The sequence below is a fragment of the Vulpes lagopus genome, chromosome 10 (genome assembly GCF_018345385.1).
Source record: "Vulpes lagopus strain Blue_001 chromosome 10, ASM1834538v1, whole genome shotgun sequence".
Lineage (NCBI taxonomy): Eukaryota > Metazoa > Chordata > Mammalia > Carnivora > Canidae > Vulpes > Vulpes lagopus.
The window spans coordinates 94,486,619-94,504,763 of record NC_054833.1 but is presented as its reverse complement, the minus strand read 5'-3'; the positions used below and the strand labels follow the sequence as shown (position 1 = coordinate 94,504,763).

Below are 18,145 nucleotides of genomic sequence, written 5' to 3'. Positions count from 1 at the left end.
AGCACTGGGTGTTTTTCTGTATGTTGGTAAATTGAACACCAATAAAAATTAATTTATTAAAAAAAAAAAAAGAAAGCTAACTGCAAGGCCTTCTGCTCAGGATGCCGCTAAGAGCCAAGTTTGAGGAGCTTCCTGGGAGAAAATACAGTACCTGCAAGATGCAAGCAGCTAGGTTTACTATGGCTCGTGATCAGGCAAGTTCTATAATAAAAGGCTGCATTGTCCTCAGATCTGCAGAAGGTCAAAGTTTATAGCGAAAGACCCCAGAAGGGAGGTGTACGTCTTAGAGATGAACCCACAGCTCCAACTGCGAAGGAGGGACTTCTCATGGAGGGGTTAGCTTCTTCCGGCCCAGCCTTGAACACCCACCCAGGTCATCGTCAGCACACTCAGATCACTCGAGTTGGTTTAAAGGGAGTCTCTGCTGTCAAATCACCCCTCAGCACTATGGGGGGCCACCTGGCCAGAGGGCGACACTGAGGAGGTGGCGCCAGGGTCAGGAACCCAGGCCAGTACTGTCAAATTACTCACCACTAATCCACACCACAGGACGTATCAAGGCTTCCGATTTACCCACATTTAAATTAACAACAGAACCACCTGGAGCCTCTGTAGATCATGGCACGGACTCATTTCAAAGCAGCTGAGAAAGGCAAATGTGGAACCTAATTACAAACACCTATAGAGGACCCCCGCCACCGGGACACCTGTTCTCTGCAAAGCCTTCAGCTATTCCTCCTATTAATACAGTTTAGGCTTTTACATAAACCTAGAAATGCCACGTCATAGGAAGCTGCTCCCAAAAGCACAGAGACTCACATCCCAGTGCCTCTGCCCTTTACCAGTTGGAACGGGACATCGAGGCACTTTTTTTTTTTTTAACTGCAGTGGCTTGAGCGGGGTCCAGGTGACCCGCCCCCCCAGCAGAGCCCTCTCCTGCATGGCAGGAATGCGCTTGTCCATCAGACGCTAGCTCCAGCAGAGGTCTCAAGCATCCGTGTCTTCGGATTTCACTGATGAGAAATGAACAGAATACAAGGATTAAGTTGCTAACTGACAGGATTTCTGGGAGATGCGCCCACAAATCCATATACAGCATCAAAGCAATTTTACTGTGTTCCGATGCAGCACATCCAGAACCACCTGGATGTGACCAGTATAGTCCTAGGTTGAACACGTGAGATGGGGAGGGGTCCGCAGGCTGCTCCATCCAGGGGGCCAGGGGCCAGCTCTCGGGAGGCCCAAGCTCAGGGAGACCTCCTCATTCACTATCCGGGACGTCCCGGAGCCCTTCGCTGTGGCGACTCCGCCCACTGGCCTCCAGCAGGATCTGGGCCTCAGGATTCTTGTCCAGGACACTCCTGCTGCTCTTGGCCTTGGGAAGAAGGGAACCGCGGTGAGCATCTGCCCAGTGACAGGGATGTCATGCTGGTTTCAAGCTCATGATGGTAGAATCAATGTCCTCCTGTCGTCATGAGGAAAACACACTGGGGGCTCTGGCACTCTCACTGAGGTGCCCCTTGCCCCCCCGGGTGCTGTCATTGGGAGGTCATAAGGTGCAGAGGGTCCAAGAATAGCTCACTGCAGAACCTCGGAACTAGGAGGAACCCCAGACCTTCCTCATCTTGTAGATGGGCCACTCACCTGCCAGGTTCCCACCTAGGGCAGAGCCCTGCTTTACTAAACCCCACAGACCCCGACAGGACTCCCAGCCCCACTGCGTAGCCAGCAGCATCTCTGTCCAGCATCAGCTGCTGGGACCAGACTTAGGATAAGCTACGTCCAGATGGAAGAGTAAAGGGGGAGCATGGAGACAGCGGAGCCGTGCCCCCCAACTCACCTGCTGCAACACCGGGGCGTCCCCCACTCCCCACACCTCCATCTTCTCGAACCTGAAGTTCTCCTGGGCTGACAGCTGAGGGCTACTGTACGTGGTACACTTGGGCTTGGCCTTGCTGTGTCCTTTCCCGAAATCCACATCGATCCACAGCCCAAAGTAATTATGCTGGCCTCCCATGCCCTGTGGGGGGAAGAGCACGGCATCTCCTCAGTCTCTGACGCCACTCAGAGCCCGCATCAGCCTCCGGAACCAGACTGGCAGGAGGGCCGCTAAGAGGTGGATGCGGTTTTCTTTCGATTTAAAAAAAAAAAAAAAACTGGAAACATACAGAAGGCTGCAATGTAAACATCCCGCCTCAAGCTACTAAAATAAATCACTGAGGTGTCCAGATGCCCACCCCATGGCTCCTTCTCCTGAGGCTACACTGGCCGGGAGCACACATGACAGCAGAGAACAGAAAAAAAAGGATTCAGGGATGCCTGGGTGGTTCAGTGGTTGAGTGTCTGCCTTTGGCTCAGAGCATGATCCCAGAGTCCTGGGATCGAGTCCCACATTGGGCTCCCTGTGAAGAGCCTGCTTTCCTTCTGCCTATGTCTCTGCCTCTCTCTGTGTCTCTCATGAATAAATAAAACCAAGAGAAGAGAAGAGAAGAAGAGAAGAGAAGAGAAGAGAAGAGAAGAGAAGAGAAGAGAAGAGAAGAGAGAAGAATTGAATTGAATTCAGACCAGGGCCTAGAGATTCAAACCATTAAACTAAGAGGGGAGAGGTCAGCACCGATCCTGACCCTAAAAACCTGTATCCGCCCCACTCCCCCCTCTCCCCCCACACAAGGGTACTTGTCTTACTCAGCCCAGGCTGACCCCGCAGGCACAAGAAACAGGGAGCAGACCCGGGGGCGACTCACACCCAATGTCTCCACCACCTGTCACACTAGGCTGAGGCCAGCGAGACAGAACCACTGTTCAGCCTCCCGATGACCTTCCCCAATGCCACCTCCACCGCTGCCTTCTCGGGCCCCTGGCAGGATGGGGACAGAGGCTGAGCAAGAGACCAGAGCAGAAATGCTGACTCTCAGGGCTACTTCTCCCTCAGGCTGATGACTGGCGATTCCTGAGGACCTACTGGGGACTATATTCCTGAGGCCACCCAACTGCCTTTTCTGGGAGGTGTCTGGGGCCCTTCAGATGGCCCCGCAGGAGCCTAGAGTAAGCCTGGGAAGGAGCACTGGGGTCCCCTCCACCCTGACAAGGTGGACCAGCCTTCCTGGGCCTTGCTCTACAAGCACAGAGCTGGAATTTCCCAAAAGGCACTTTGTGCTAAGCAGCAGAGAAAAGGAACAGGCTAGGGTGCTGGCAGGAGACCCACTTCTCACCCGCACAAAGCCGGCTCACAGGTGTGGGTGGGGCACAGGCGGGAGCATCCATCCCAGCACCCCTCCCCACCATCTTCCTCCCATGGCTAAGTCTCCAGGCTGCAGAAAGAGTAGGTGGGAGGTGCACCCACCCTGACGGGAGCCCCAGTCCTGTGAGTCACCCACTGACAACTCCTGATGGGCCTGGGGAGCCCAAATCTGGGCTCCAGTCACAAAGGCCACAAGAAAAGTGGCCGAATCCACCATCTGCACCCAAACCATGGACATGTGTCAGCAGAGCTGACCTTGCAGTAGAAAATTCTGTCCCAGCTGTCACTGGCCACGGCACGGAGACCCAGGCAGATGGAAGTGAATGGCCCAGGCACAAAGCCAAGGGCCTACAGCTCCCCCCACGTACAGGCCAAGTGCCAGGCCGGGCGTGTCAGGATGGACCCCGTTGTGGGAAGGACACCACAAAGGAGGGGCGGCCCCTGGTCTCCCTGGGTTCTTACCAGTCCGTTCGGGATGGTCTGCTGCCTGTGATTCAGGTACATGTAGTGGTCGTTGTAACCCGTGGACGTGTACACAGGCCATGCAGGGGGAGATGGAGAACAGGAAGCAAGTGTCATCGCCTGAAAGTGACCAGAGTGCGGACAAGCACGCATCAACGATGCCCGCCAGCCAGCGGCAGCGTGCCCGAGCTGCCTTCCCACACAGCACCAGTTGGCACAATTCCCGGGACCTGGGCCCCTTGCCCGGCGCTCTAGAGAATGTCTGCTCAGCCCGAAGCCGTGGGTCTTTCCACTGCGGCTGCAGAAACCTAAGCAGAAAGGAAGGGACTCCCCGTCAAGTCTGCAAGGTTAGGATGGCTTCCAGAACAAACCAGAACAAAAGGACAGGAACCACGGAGGGCTGAATATTGGCCGCATCTGTGATGCGAGGCTGCCCTCTGCTGGGATTCCGCTCTCGTGTCTCAGGACCGCATGGGCTCCAGTCTGAAAACCTGCCAATGGTGGTTTTCCACTGACCTTCGGGGAGACTAATACTGCTTCTTAATATACTATTAAGCCCACAGAGCCGGCCTGCAGCGAATACCAGAGAGCTGGGAGAGGCGGCCACGCGCCTGTTAGGACAACTCTCAGATGTGTACCCATGTGCAGAGCCTCCAACCGTGCAAACAGCGGCTCATCCTCCCCCAAAGCCTTGAACGGGCTGGGGGAGGATGCCTCATTCATTCCCCCAGGCCCTGTGACAAGGAGGGGGGCTGCAGAAGCAAGTTAACCCAGCAGGGCTGAGACTCGGCCCCAAAGAAGCTCCCTGGGCAGGCGTCTGGGACCTTGGATTCGGGGAGGGTCCCCCACTCTCAGCACTGGTAAGAGGGGCTCCCTGTCCTGACACGGTTTGTACAAACGACATGGTTGATGCAGAGCATCTGCTTCCATCCCGGGACTCTGGAATGTGCATATGAGGCAGAGGGTGCTCTCATAACCAGCCCCCAGGAAAACCCTGGGTGCTGAGTCCCTAACGAGCATCACTGGTAGATAACACTGCTGGGGAATTGAGTGTGTCCTGTGTGACCCCCGGGAGAGGGCTCTGGAAACTGGCACCTGTCCCTCTGCTGATCTTGTTTTATGTCCTCTTGCTGTAATAAATCACGGCCACGAGTGAGACTGTAGCCTGAGTCCTGCAGGTCCTCCTAGGAAGTCGCTGACATGTGGGTGGCAGACACAGTGGGGAAGGGCTAGAGTAGCAGCAACTGGATTAAAGATCTAGAACATTCTGAAGTCTTAGAGAAAACCAAATCCTAGAAACAACAGGATCTCAGAGATTCAGCTCATGATTCCTTTCATGCAACCTAGGCAGATGGCCACCCTGCTGCTACTAAAATCTCCCTAGTAATGTTACCTCTGCACCTGGACACAGCCTCCAGGAGCTTGCCTAGGAGAGGGAAGGTGTGCATAGGTGTGCAGAATGACAGAGTACACTCAGAGTGCACACAGCCCTCCTGTGTTTAGGAAGGCTTCCTGGAGGAGGTGACATTGGGATGAGTCCTAAAAAGGAGCTGGTCATGCAAACAGGTCAGGGGGGAGAGAAGAGTAGCATGTGCCAAGTCTGAGAATGAGGGGGGCACAGCCTGCAGGTAGCCTGGGGAGATTGAGCATGGAGCACCAAGCGACAGGTGTGGGTCATGAGGCCAGAGATAGGAGGCGCACCTCCAGCGGACAGCATTCACGGGTCTCAGGAGAAGGGCACAATGTCACACATGTGGGATGTGGTGAATGGACTGGAGGCGAGATGCAAACCAGGAGGCTGATAAGGAGGGCCCCACAGCAACACCAGTGGGAACTGTGTGGAGAGATGTGGGGACGGAACAGAGGACCCTCTGGTTCAGACTCGCAGTCCCTATTCCTGAGGAGCACATGGCATCGGTCTGTCACATCTAGGAACAAAGCCAGTTAGAGGATTAACCACTTGGCTCCTGGGCACGAGGGCAGAGGTACATCGGGTCTCTCGGAGCCTCTGGGAAATGCCCCCATCTCACAGGTGGGGAGACCCACTGAGGACCAGGCTTGGGGAGCCAGAGCCACACCCAAGGCACATGCGGGGACATCAGACCCTGGGAAGGCAGATGCATCTCTGGAGAGAACAGCCCACTGCCCAGGAGATAAACAATCCTTTAAAAATGTTCATCAGGGCACATTTCTTTAAGGAAGGGGAAGAATTTGCTTCAAAGACTTTCATCCAGTGCATTGAAAGTCACCCGACGAGTATTTGAATTGCAAAAAAAATCACAGGTCTGGAAAACCAGGGCAGAAGGGAAAGCAGACACAGCAAAGCAGACGCACTTGTAGGAAACAGGCTGTCCAGGAATGACGGGGCGGCCCATGATGAGAGACATCCATCGGACAGGAGCGGCTGAAGCACCCACAGCCCAGCCTCCCCTGTGGCCTGGACCCACTACGGTTTAAAATAATGCCTAATGCCGAGCTGCTGCCTCCTCACCTGACATCCAGGGTCAGGAAACCTGTCCTGTGTGCCTTCCTCTGTTGCCAGAATCAACAAAGAAACCCCCAATGCACTAGACCACACAAAGCAGCATGTCCTCCTCCTGTCCTCCCGACTGTGTCCAGGAGAGCACCCCGAAGAGGTGGAAGAAAGCCTCTGGACACTGCGCCCTGGGTCGGCTCAGGGGTTCCCAGGCAGCAGCCACAGGCCAAACTCTTAATGAGCACCGTGCTACCACATGTGGTTTTGGGGACCAAGTCTCACCTTGAAACTGAGGCTTGACCTCCCAGGAACAGGATGCAAACCCACCAAACACATGGCCATCATGGTCCTCAACCAGCACGATGCACGGGCCCTGCTGGGTGATGTGCCCACAGAGCTGGGTGAAGCTGTGCCCGTGGAGCTTGGACGAGAAGAGCAGACGCCAGCGGTGCCGCTGCTCCCTAGGCAGGTGGGAGTTGATATAGATGACCGACAGGATGTCCAGGACACTCTCAAACACCCTCTCCTGGTCAACGTGACGCTCAGGGACCAGCGTGGCCAGATCAAGGGGCAAGCGCAGGAGAAAGCCTCTGTGGATGACCACACTCAGAAACGTGGCTACATGGGGGACCCTGAACACCCAGGCCTCGACCATGGCTAGGTCACACTCACAGTCCAGCTGCTGAGGCCCCGGAAGCTTCTCACCACCTGGGGGAGGAACAAACACAATCGGTTTGGCCACTGCATCACCTGACATCCATTGACCCACACCTGTGCCGTCCAACATGTGAGCCACGCGAGGTCCTAAGAACTTGACATGTGGCTGGTCTGAAGAGCTGTGCAACTATCAAACAGACACCCAATTTCAAAGTTTTGGTGTGAAAAAATAGGTGTAAGAGCTCAATCACTTTTTGTATTGATTACTGATACTGAAGTATGCTTTGGATGTATTATAGGTAATTCCCCTTGTTTCTTTTTACTTTTGTTTTAAATTGTATTTATTTATTTGAGAGAGAAAGAGAGAGCACAAGCAGGAGGAGAAGCAGACGAAGAGGGAGAAGCTGACTCCTTGCTGAGCAGGGAGCCCAACCTGGGACTCGATCCCACAACTCAGGGATCATGACCTGAGCCAAAAGCAGATGCTTCACTGACTGAGCCACCCACACACCCTTCTTTTTACTCTTTTCAATATTTAAAGTTTCACATGTGGCTTGCATTGGTGCTTGCACGGATGTCAACAACTCAATGTCCACATCTATCTTTTGTCTCCTCTGCAAGCTGCAGTGCAGAGGCCCAGGAGACAGCCAGGCCTCACCCGTAGGCCCGGCCCTGAAGCCTTAAGCAGGTGTTCCTGAGAGCCACACCAAAACCACCCTTCCAGGACTTCCACCCAACACCGCCATTTCAAAAGGACCTAGAAGTGTGACATTCTCCAGGCAAGTCAGAGTAGTGCCTGGTAACTTATTAATCACCCCCCACTGCCACTGTTTATCTGGGGAAAAAAGTGTTCATTAACTATGAATTGTGCTTGACCCCCTCTTATAGTCCTGTTTTCTATCTCTTACCCACCAAGAAAGGAGGTGACAGGATGGTAATACCAGAAGGCCGACTACTGATATTTTTACGTATATTATGTTATTCTCCTACCAAGTTCCAAATTTATCACTTGATTTTTGACATAGGACCTCTTTTCCAACTGGATTTTAAAATCCAGCTTTACAGGGGCACTCGGGTGGTTCAGTTGGTTAAACATCTGCCTTTGGCTCAGATCATGCTCTCGGGGTCCTGGGATCGAGCCCTGAGTCAGGCTTCCTGCTCTCAGGGAGCCTGCTTCTCCCTCCATTCCTCGCTCGTGCTCTCTCTTGCTATCTCTCTCTCAAATAAGTCAAATATAACAAAATAAGATTTAAAATCAAGCTTTACAATTAAATAATGCTTTTATAAAACAAATCTACTTTGCAAAGAGATTCACCATAGGTATTTTTAAGTCCCACATAAATGCCAACATATATGCTTTCTCATCCAATGATAGCAGAATACACATTATTCTCAAAGGCACATGAACAGTGACTGGAACAGACCACACACTGGTGCATAAAGCACGCCTCGGTAAATTTAAAAGGACTGAAGTCATACAAAGTATGTTCTTCAAACACAGTGAAAAGCAATTATAAATCAACAACAGGCGGTGGTTTGGGAAATTCACAAGCACGGAGAAGCCGAGTAACACGCATCTAAGGAACCAAGAGACCAAAGGAGGAATCACAAGTTAGAAAATACTGAGAGGGATGAACACATAGACGCGACACAACAAAACTTACAGGGTTCAACTAAAGCAGTGGTTAGAGGGAACCGTAGAGCCGTAAATCCCTATATAGAAAAAGAAGAGGGATCTCAAATCGATGACCGACCCTCCAACCTTAGGAAACTAGAGAAAGTAGACCAGACTAAATGTGAAGCAACCAGGAAGAAAGAAGACTAGGGTGGAGAGGAAGGAAGTAACCGAGAAAAACAACCGTATCGAGTTAACTCTCTGAAAACATCCACCGAAAGCTCATAGACCTTCAGCTTAGACTGATCAAGAAAATAAAAGGCCTCCAATGCCTAAGATCAGAAATGAAAGTGGGGACATCACTACCGACCTTGCAGAATCAGGATTACCCGGGACACTCGGAATGATTACGTTAATTTCTGCATCTTTGTGAATTTCCCAAATGCCTCTTGTTACAGATTTATAATTTCTTTCTGCTGTGGTTGAAGAACATTGTACGATTTCAGTCCTTTTCAATTTACTCTGAGGCATGTTTCATGGCCAACCAACTAGATAATCCACAACAAATTTGGAGGACTCATGTTTACGGATCTCGAAACTTCACTATAAGCTCACAGTGCCCAAGACCACGTGGTAGCAGTCTACGCGTCAAGGTCTCAGTGGGCGAGCACACGGGGCACTTGCCTCGAAGGTCCATCTCGGAGAAGAGCTGGGCAGCTAGCACTTGCACCCTGGGTGGGGGACCCAGGCCTGTCTTCGGGGTCCAGCCTCTCAGTTCCTGTCTGTAGTTGAGCACATGCACCACAGAGCCAACCAGATCCTCTGTAAACTGCAGGACCACAATTTTCCCATTAGTGACATTTCTACTTCGACTCATGACCTACATCCTATCAACACAGGGAAGGGGGCTTTATCTTTTCAATGCTGACCAACGGGCCACAACATGCTTAGAGATGACACTACTTAGGTGGGTGTTCAAGCTCTATTTTCGCCAAGGCCTCTGTCCAGGAGTCCTGACCTCACCAGTGGTCTAGGGACCCCAAGGGGGCATCTCCATGCACCTCCACTAGCTGCTTCCCACCTCCCCCAGCACACCAAGGCTGCGTGGCATGGCTGCAAAGGGCCCCGTGGCCACTCTACCTTCTGGATTTCTCTTGCTTTCACAGGACCTTCTGTGGCAGAAATCATTTTCAGGATCATAAGACTCTTCTCCTCAGAGTTTCCCTTCAACAAGTGGGACATGGACATTGTGAACTGCTCGCGGGAGACACTCTCGCTGGGCCCCTTTGCCTTCCCCATCAGGTTGACCCTCCGCATGCCATCATACAGTCTGGTGACCATCTCCAGGGGAAGAGCTTCCCCAATGTGGCTCTGTTGGGGACAAGTGGGAGAGAAGGCTGGACAGGGTTGAGCTACATGTGGTAAGATTGTAGGGAAAGGACCAGGGACCAAGACAGAGCACTGCCGCTCCCGGATGCTTCCCCCGGCACTCAACCTTCCTACACCCCAGATGTATCCCCTCCCCTCCACCCAAGGGCATCACACCACCCAAAAAACACACAGGCCTGACGTGTCTCGGCTTGTGGCTCATCTTGGCCATCAGACTCTTCCATCCTACCCTCCAAACCTTGCAGCCCCCCACCCCAAACTGGTGACATCATTCCTGTCTCTGGCCGCTGCTGGCTCTTCACTCTGCTTATGCTTTCTTCATTCTAGACTAACAGCTGCCACGTGCCTGTCCGAATTTATTAACATGTGGAACAGATGTCTGTGCAGAGCTTCTCTAGAGAGGAGCCAGCTCTTCTTACAAGGTCTTTGTGTTTAATATGTATTTTTACTTAAGCTTTATTTAAATTTTAAATCTAGGGGATCCCTGGGTGGCTCAGCGGTTTAGCGCCTGCCTTTGGCCCAGGGCGCAATCCTGGAGTCCCGGGATCGAGTCCTGCGTCGGGCTCCTGGCATGGAGCCTACTTCTCCTCTGCCTGTGTCTCTGCCTCTCTCTCTCTCTCTCTCTTTCTCTATCATGAATAAATAAATTTTTTTAAAAATATAAAAATAAAATTTAAATCTAGGGCTGCCTGGGTGGCTCAGCGGTTGAGCATCTGCCTTCAGCTCAGGTCCTGATCCTGGGGTCCTGGGATGAGCCCCACATTGGGCTCCCCGCAGGGAGCTTCTCCCTCTGCATGTGTCTCTGCCTCTTTGTGTCTCTCATGAATAAATAAAATCTTAAAAAAAAAAAAAAAAAAAGGAGTACCATAAAAATTCTAGGCATCAAACACAAATTTATCTAAAGGCAAGGTACACTTGAGACTGTGGTGACCAGACCCAGGAACCCCGCTAAGGCTGCCTATCTCCCGATCTCGGAGGGAAATCAGGGGACCAAGGTTTAAGAGATGGGACATGCAGGGCTGGCCCCCTTGGTTGATCTCAAGTTAGAAGTGTCCCCCAAAACACCGTACTACAAAGGCCGAACCACTGCAACAGATCCCGCAGCCTGCGAAGCAGAAAAGGCAGACCATGGGCCCTGTACAGAGAATGAGCTGCGAGGTGCTGCCGTATGCGTGACAGACATCGACACAGAGCCGCTTCAGGCCTGGGGCCACGGTGTCCAGCACCAGCCCAGCACCGCACACTAGCTGCCACCTGTTGATCTTGCCTTTAGCGCCTTCAAAGAGAAGGATCGGGGCGAGGTGTCTGAGCTGTGCTTCTCCGATGACAGAGCATCAAACAGTCTATCAATCTCGGCCTGCTCCTCAGGGAGAAACTGGGAACAGAACTTCTGCCCCAACTGGCTTCTGACGTTCCCCATCCCTCCTCGTATCCGGCACAATTCTCTGCGAAGGACACCAAGTTAGAGAGGTCAAAATGCAGTCGTCATAGAAGAATAAATGTTGCTAATTATACAGGGTCAGTTGATCCATATTGACTTAGCTGCAAAAGGCCACCCGAACTCACCAGAGCTAAGTCATGGAGCTGATGCAAATCCCGTGGGAAAACCAGCCCCCAACCTCGGGTCTCCCTGGGCATGCTCATGCCTGCCAAGCAGTCTGGACTTATTTGAAAACACAGTTCCTACCGTAATGTAACTAAAAAGTAGAAAAATCAGTATGTTAATCTAAATACTCCTATTTTCAAAACCTCACTTGAAAAAAGTCTATAAGGCTGGATGATCACACATGTTGGAATAAAATCGACACCTTGAAAATACGACCCACAAAGCAAACATGTGACTGCACAAGTTCTTTCCTGGGACCCTGGCTCTGCCCCCGGCCAGCTGTGCGGGCTGGGGCAGGCTACGGAAACTCTGCGCCGCCACGTCCGCCTGCATAAAATAGGCATCATCATGCCCTCCAATGGAGTCAGTCAAAGCAAAGGGCTGAGACCGTGCCTGTGACCCTGAAAGGACAGTAACAGAGACGGGCACCCGGGGGCCTTGTCCATCGTTACAGACCTCATTACAGAAAAGGGTCAAGTGCAGTCAGATCCGGGAGTCAAACAGAAAAGCACAGTCAGAGACGAAAAAGAAACCTCTTAAGAAGCCAAGTGCTATGACTTGTTCCTTCTGGAAGTCCTTAGACTTCACCTAGAAGCTGACATCGGTGAAACTGCTGGAGAGACTAGCACTTTCTCCCACCGCCCAGGAGGGTGCATCCTCCCACCAGGTCAGGGCAGGGCACAGGGAAGGGGAGGGCAGGCCATCCCAGGCCTCCCAAGACCTGGCTGATCAAAACCCCAAAGGGAAACGGGGCACGGTTCGGATTTTTCTTCCTTCCTCTTACTGAAGAGAGATTCCCTTACCATGAAACTAGCCACTTTAAATGAACCACTCAGCAGCATTTAGCGCATTCACGGTACTGTGCAACCCCCACCTCTACCAGGTTCCAAAACATCCTCGTCACCCCCAAGGAAACCTCGTCCCTATTAGTGGTCTCCCTGTCCCCTCGCCCAGCCCCTGGCCGCCACCAATGTGCAGTGTCCATGGGTGTCCCTGTTCTGGACATTCTGTATACACAGAACAACACAATCTGTGGGCTTGTGGGTCTGGTCTCTTTCCCTCAGTGTCCGGTCTTCGAGGCCCATCCACGCTGTGGCACGTCAGTACTCCATGGGGCTGCAGGAAACTGGTAAATGGCAGACCGCACTGGGTTTACCATTCATCTGCTGTTGGAAGTTGGGCTGTCTCTCCCTACTGGGTATTATGAGTAGGGCTGCTACAAACGGTGTACCTACACTTCGTCAAGTCCCTGCTTTCCCACTGCGGGGTACATACCCGGGAACCGAGTTGCTGGGTCATATGGTAATCGGATACCTAATTCGTGAGGAGCCAAACAGTTTTCCATTTTCCATTCCCAGCAGCAAAGCAGGAGGGTTCCAATTTCTCCACACCCTCCTCGATGCTACTATTACTTCTCTATCTTTTTTTATTCCAGCCCTCCTGGCAGGGGGGCCCATCTACCCCGCACAGGAAGACTCCGGTGGGGACTCAAAGAGGGACCGCGGTGCACTTGCAAAGACAGCTGGAGGGGGGCTCACACAGCCTGGTTTGGGGCTGCCCCTCACAGCCACCTGATCCAAATGCTTCCACTCCTCGAGTTTCTCAGCAGCAAGGAGAACCTCCAGCCCTGGGCTCAAGGGCCAGCCTGCGGGAGGCTCTCCTCGTCTCTGAAACAGACGGGGCCACACCAGCTGGTGCCTGGTCCCCCAAGGGGCACGGCCCAACCAAGCAAACAGCTGATGGTGTAGGACCCAAGCCATTGTTACCTGATTTTTTATACCCACTGATTCGGAAGGAGAACAGCAGAGTGCAAAGCAAAGGGACAAGCAGCTACTATTGTCACCGACGTAGCTGTGAACAGGGTATGTTCTACGGACCGCGAGGCCGTGCTGTCAGCACTGAGTGTGCCAGAGCCATACCCAGAGAAGCCGCACGGGAGATGTCCATGCCCGCCAGCTGGAGAGCAGCAGGGCTGGGCGCAGGGCGCAGGGCTCAGGGCTCAGGGCTGCCCTCTTAGCTGCTGCGCAAGGAGGCTCGGGCACTGGGGCTGAGGCCTGCCTTCTTAGAAGGCTCCCACGAGGGGAGCTCAGTCTGGACTGGGCTGGGTACCCCTCGGTGACTGGGTGTGTGCATCACTTTTCTCGCAGAAGCACAAAGAACAGAGGAGCTAAGTTATCACTGGGAGGAGCCCCGCATGTTCACATCTACCAGGAGGCCCCCTTGCCCCCCGAGCCTGCACAAGACCTGACCTTGGTCTATACTGCGGCATGGTCTTGCTTTTGTTTTGTCCTGTCACAGCTTCCCATGTGTTGCTGGTTAATCACTGACGACTTTAGCTAAAAGTATTTAGATTCCTATTTCCCCACCCCCACCAGGGAGATTCAAGACTCTCAGAATCTGTGTTAATTTGTCAAGTCACTGAAAAGCTTGTCATACAACGCTCCCCGTGCCCCTAATCTTGTTATTCTGTCCAAGCCCTGAAAATGGTAGATGTATAAAACTGCACCCTAATGATTCTATTATTTCATTCTCAGATAAGGTTCTTCCTGCCAAGGATCATCAACTTTTGCACTTCTGGAAAACCCGAAGGTGTGTGACCTGACCAGGCCCATGACTTACCTAAACGGCTGGAAGCGATGAAGGTCTTGCCAGCACCTGGGAGGGGAAGGATTGAGATGTCAGCCCAGCTTCATGTCAGAACTTGACTCTTGGAGGCATGTGGTCCACTCGGGGCATCAGACTTTAGTCCCCTCTCTGGCTCAGAGGCCCTCACTTTCCACCTCCGCACCCCACCACCCTACTCAGCCTTTGGGTTCTAAGACTACTCGATATTCCTGACTTTCCTAGGACTGACGGTTGCCTTAACTGAAGTAGAGCACGGGCCCCTCCTCTCCAGCTCCACTCACCTCTCCAGGCTGGCTTTCTTGCCTGCTTAAATCTGAAAGTCACAGAGACTGTGTCTTAAAACCACCTGCCCAGCACCTGGGCAAGCCAGTGCTTGCAGGCTCGATAACACATCTGTCCAAAGCCTGTGGTGTCCCTGGCCAGCCTGTCAGGAAAACTGACCCATTCTCCCACTGCCTCATGGGCTCCGGTGTGCAAATTCCAGGAGGCCAGCCTGGCCCAGGTCCTGAGAGAGGCCTAAGTGCTCCCCCAACAGACCGGCTCTCAACCCCCATGGCACTCAGGCCCCTTGGACAGTGCCACTTGATCTACCACCAAGACCCATCCCCTACCCAGGGACAGGCTCCAGGATGCCCTCATCTCTGTATCCCATGGCCCAGCAGGCCCAAGCCACAGCAGGGCCTCCACACATGCACTTCCATGTGCCGAACCATCCCACCTTGAGGAGGAAACAAGCCCAGAAGCCACCAGGAGAGCCAGCAGCACAGGCGGGGTGTCCAGCCAATGCCGCCTTTGACCTCTCTTCAACATTCTGATTGCCTTGCCTCCCAAATCCCCAAATCCTGAGAAAGCTTCCTCCCTGCTCAAAACCAAGGAATTGCTCCACCAGGGTGATGACAGCCTCTCTAAGGGGGACACTGGGAGCTAAAAGGCCACCAACATTTAAATCCCCTCCTACAGAAGTTTCCACATCCCAGAGGAGGGAACACTGCACGCAGGGGTTGTGCCGCTCAGGGACCACCAAGCCTGCCCCCTCCCACACGCTGGCCCTTCTGCCTTATTCTTGCAATAAGCAACTCAGCGTCCCCAGGGCCAGGCCCCATCACAGGGAGCCAGCAGACACAGAAGCCTCAGGCAGGTGCCCACCAGCAGAACGGTCCGTCTGTCCGACAAGGGGAGAGACAGACAAGGCAGGAGTCAGGAGGGATCCAGGTGAGAACACCGGAGTCAGGAGTCGAACACATCCCAAGGGACACATTTCAGGTGGGTCTTCAGGCACCCACGGGTGGCTCACCCAGGAAGTGAGGGGCGGCATGCACAGAAGGGCAGGGGTGCAAAGCAAGATCCCTGAGGCGAGGTCTGGTGTGCAGAGGGGAACCAGAGACTCCCCTCAGCTATCCCCACCCAGCCACCCCCACCTCCTCCTCCCACCCACTAGAGCTGGTTCCTCCAGTGTTGTCTGAAAACACAGCAGCAGGACACAGCAGCCTGGCCAGCCCTCCTGGGGCCGATCACTGTGAGGAAGGAACAGGGCAGGGCCAGCTGCCAACTCAGAGGACAGGCGAGGGGCAGACCAGGGTGGGCACAGAGGCAATGCCAGGAAGAGACCCTGGGCATGGCCCAGGAATGGGGCACATGGCAACATAGGTTTCTTGAGTAGGAAGGAGAAGGGTGAGCAGCAGCCTCGAGCAGGAGCCACAGGCCTGGAGTCACGGGGGTGGGGAGGGCAGCAGCCTCTGAGACAGGCCCTGCCCCCTGAATCTCTGTTCTTGGGGTCTGCAGAGCGCTGCGGAGGGGACATAGCTGCAAACAGTCACAAGGACAGCCCCACATCATTTGCAAGAGCCCGGCAGGGCAGGATGAAGGATGGCAATGGTGCCAGGTGTGTGTGTGTGTGTGTGTGTGTGTGTCTCCACCACCACCACCATTTGAGCCTCCATCACTGGGATCCTGCCAGAAATCCCTCTAATCAACTCTGGGGAAGAAATGAAGGCCTTGGCTGCATCCCTACTCTTCCCTAAATACAACTTCGTGAACTCTCTGTCCCAGGCTACCATCCCAGGTGTACCTCCCTACGTAGGACAGCTTGTTTTCTTGGCAAGCTGTGCACAAAACATCCCGACGCTGGCCTCAGCCCTCTGGAGGTTACGTATACCAAGTTCTCCTTCAAGAGGCCACACCCCAATGCGACTTTAAGATTGCTTATGCCAGTGGTTCTCAACTGGGGGTCATTTTCTTCCACCAGGGCACATCTGGCATTTGATGCTGGCATCTAGTGGGCAGAAAGCGGGAGTGCTGAATATCCTACACTGCAGAGGACAGCCCCTTCCCCAACAAATTACCTGGCCCCAAATAGGTAAGTAGGGCTGAAGGTGACAAATTGGGTTTCTGGGGTGTGTGGCAGTGGGGCAGAGCTCAAGGGCCGGTGGCACCGAAGCACACAGATGATCCTCAATGCTTGCTTCTCGGCACAGGGGCGCTGGGCTCTGAGGTTACGGCGTGAGCAAAGATGCGCAGACCCGAGTTCGCTAAGCCTTTTCCAACTTCTGGACAATGAAGCAGAAGAGATTAAGTCGGGTTAATTAGGGCATTTAATTCTGCTTTCTGGGGTCGGTCCCGGGTTGGAGACAGACGCAAGCAAGGCAAGTCTGAATCCCTGCCCAGGAAGGAGGGAAGCAGGGAGGCCCCTCAGGGCTGGGGCAGAGCCAGGGGCGGTCCTGCTGCAGAGCGCGGCCGCGGTTCTGGCTGGCGGCCTGGGACAGCCCCGTCCTCAGGGCCTGCCGACCTCGACCTCGGGGTGCCCTCCCCTCCAACCAGCAGACACCCAACTCCATCCTGCCAGGGGCCGCTGTCGTGGCAGCACCTGGCCCTCAGCGCCCCCTTCCTGGGGAGAGTCCGGCCGCCTCATCTGGACGCGAAGCCCTGGTGACATCCCGGCACCAGAAGCCCCTCTGCCAAGGGTCCTCGGGCGTGGGCCTGCCTTCAGGTTGCACAGTCCCTGCTCGCTGCAAGGTGCTGGACCGTCCTGCTCCTGCCCTGGGCCGGCGTCCCCTCCTCCAGGGAGCCCACCGGCTCGTCCGCAGGGGCGCGGGCCCTGGACGGCTTCTAGGGCTCTCCCCGGGGTGCCGAGTCAGCCACCTGCTCCGCTCTCCTGGGCAAGGCCTGCCTCGCGCAGTCAACCCAAGACGCCCCCAACACAGGCCGGCGCGGCCCCCCCTGCTCCCGCGGGGCGCCGCAGCTCTCCCCGGGTCTGCAGGCCTCGCTGCTCCTCCCCCGGGCGGGCCGGGCCGCCACCTGGGGACCCTCTGGCCTCGACCACGCGAAAGGAGGGGACGCGGGCTGCGTCTGCGGACCCCTCCCTGCCTCCCTCGCAACCGCCTTCCCCCAGAGTCCCACGTCGCCCGCCCTGGGGCCCAGAGGCGGGGCAGGGCCCAGGCCCACTCGGCACCGAGCTCTCCGTGCTCTCCGGGTCCGGGCCACCGCGCCCACCCGCCTTCCCCGCTCGGATGCTACCTCTGGGCCGCCGGGCGTGCTCAGCCCGCCGCAGCCGCAGCCCCAGGCCCCAGCACCCAGCACCCAGCACCCAGGCCCCAGCACCCAGCACCCAGGCCCCAGCACCCAGGCCCCAGGCCCCAGCACCCAGCACCCAGCACCCAGCACCCACCGGAACCTGCCTGTCCGGATGCCGGCGTGGATTTTCCCGGAGCAGCCCGCCCCGTTGCCAGGTGACGGCACTGACGGGCAGCCGTCTGCCCCAATAGCGGACGCAGAAGCTGAGGGGGCCGAGCCCTAGACGCCGGCGGGGGCGGGGCCGGGGGCGGGGCCGACGCAGCCGGGGCGGGAACGGGGGCGGGGCCACAGGCGGGGCGGGGGCGGGGCCACGGGCGGGGGCGGGAGTGGGGGGGCCCGCAGGCGGGGGCGGGAACGGGGGCGGGGCCAGTGGGGGATGGGGCGTGGGCGGGAGCGGGGCGGGGCCCGCAGGCGGGGCGGGAACGGGGGCGGGGCCACATGCGGGGGCGGGGCCAGCAGGCGGGCGGGGCGGGGCGGGGCCCGCAGCAGCACCTGGGCGGGGCG

The 18,145-nt window shown here is 55.2% G+C and overlaps 1 protein-coding gene across 1 annotated transcript; it reads right to left on the bottom strand.

The window, feature by feature from the left end:
* Positions 1-549: 549 nt before the first annotated feature.
* On the bottom strand, positions 550-17,728 carry MEAK7 (MTOR associated protein, eak-7 homolog). Its single transcript, XM_041772577.1, is given in 10 exon segments — positions 550-1,375; positions 1,841-2,020; positions 3,704-3,778; positions 3,780-3,823; positions 6,462-6,887; positions 9,136-9,280; positions 9,592-9,822; positions 11,108-11,285; positions 14,066-14,101; positions 16,414-17,728. Coding segments are annotated over 8 exon segments (1,368 nt in total). The 5' UTR covers positions 11,261-11,285; positions 14,066-14,101; positions 16,414-17,728; the 3' UTR covers positions 550-1,261.
* Between the last annotated feature and the right edge of the window lie 417 nt (positions 17,729-18,145).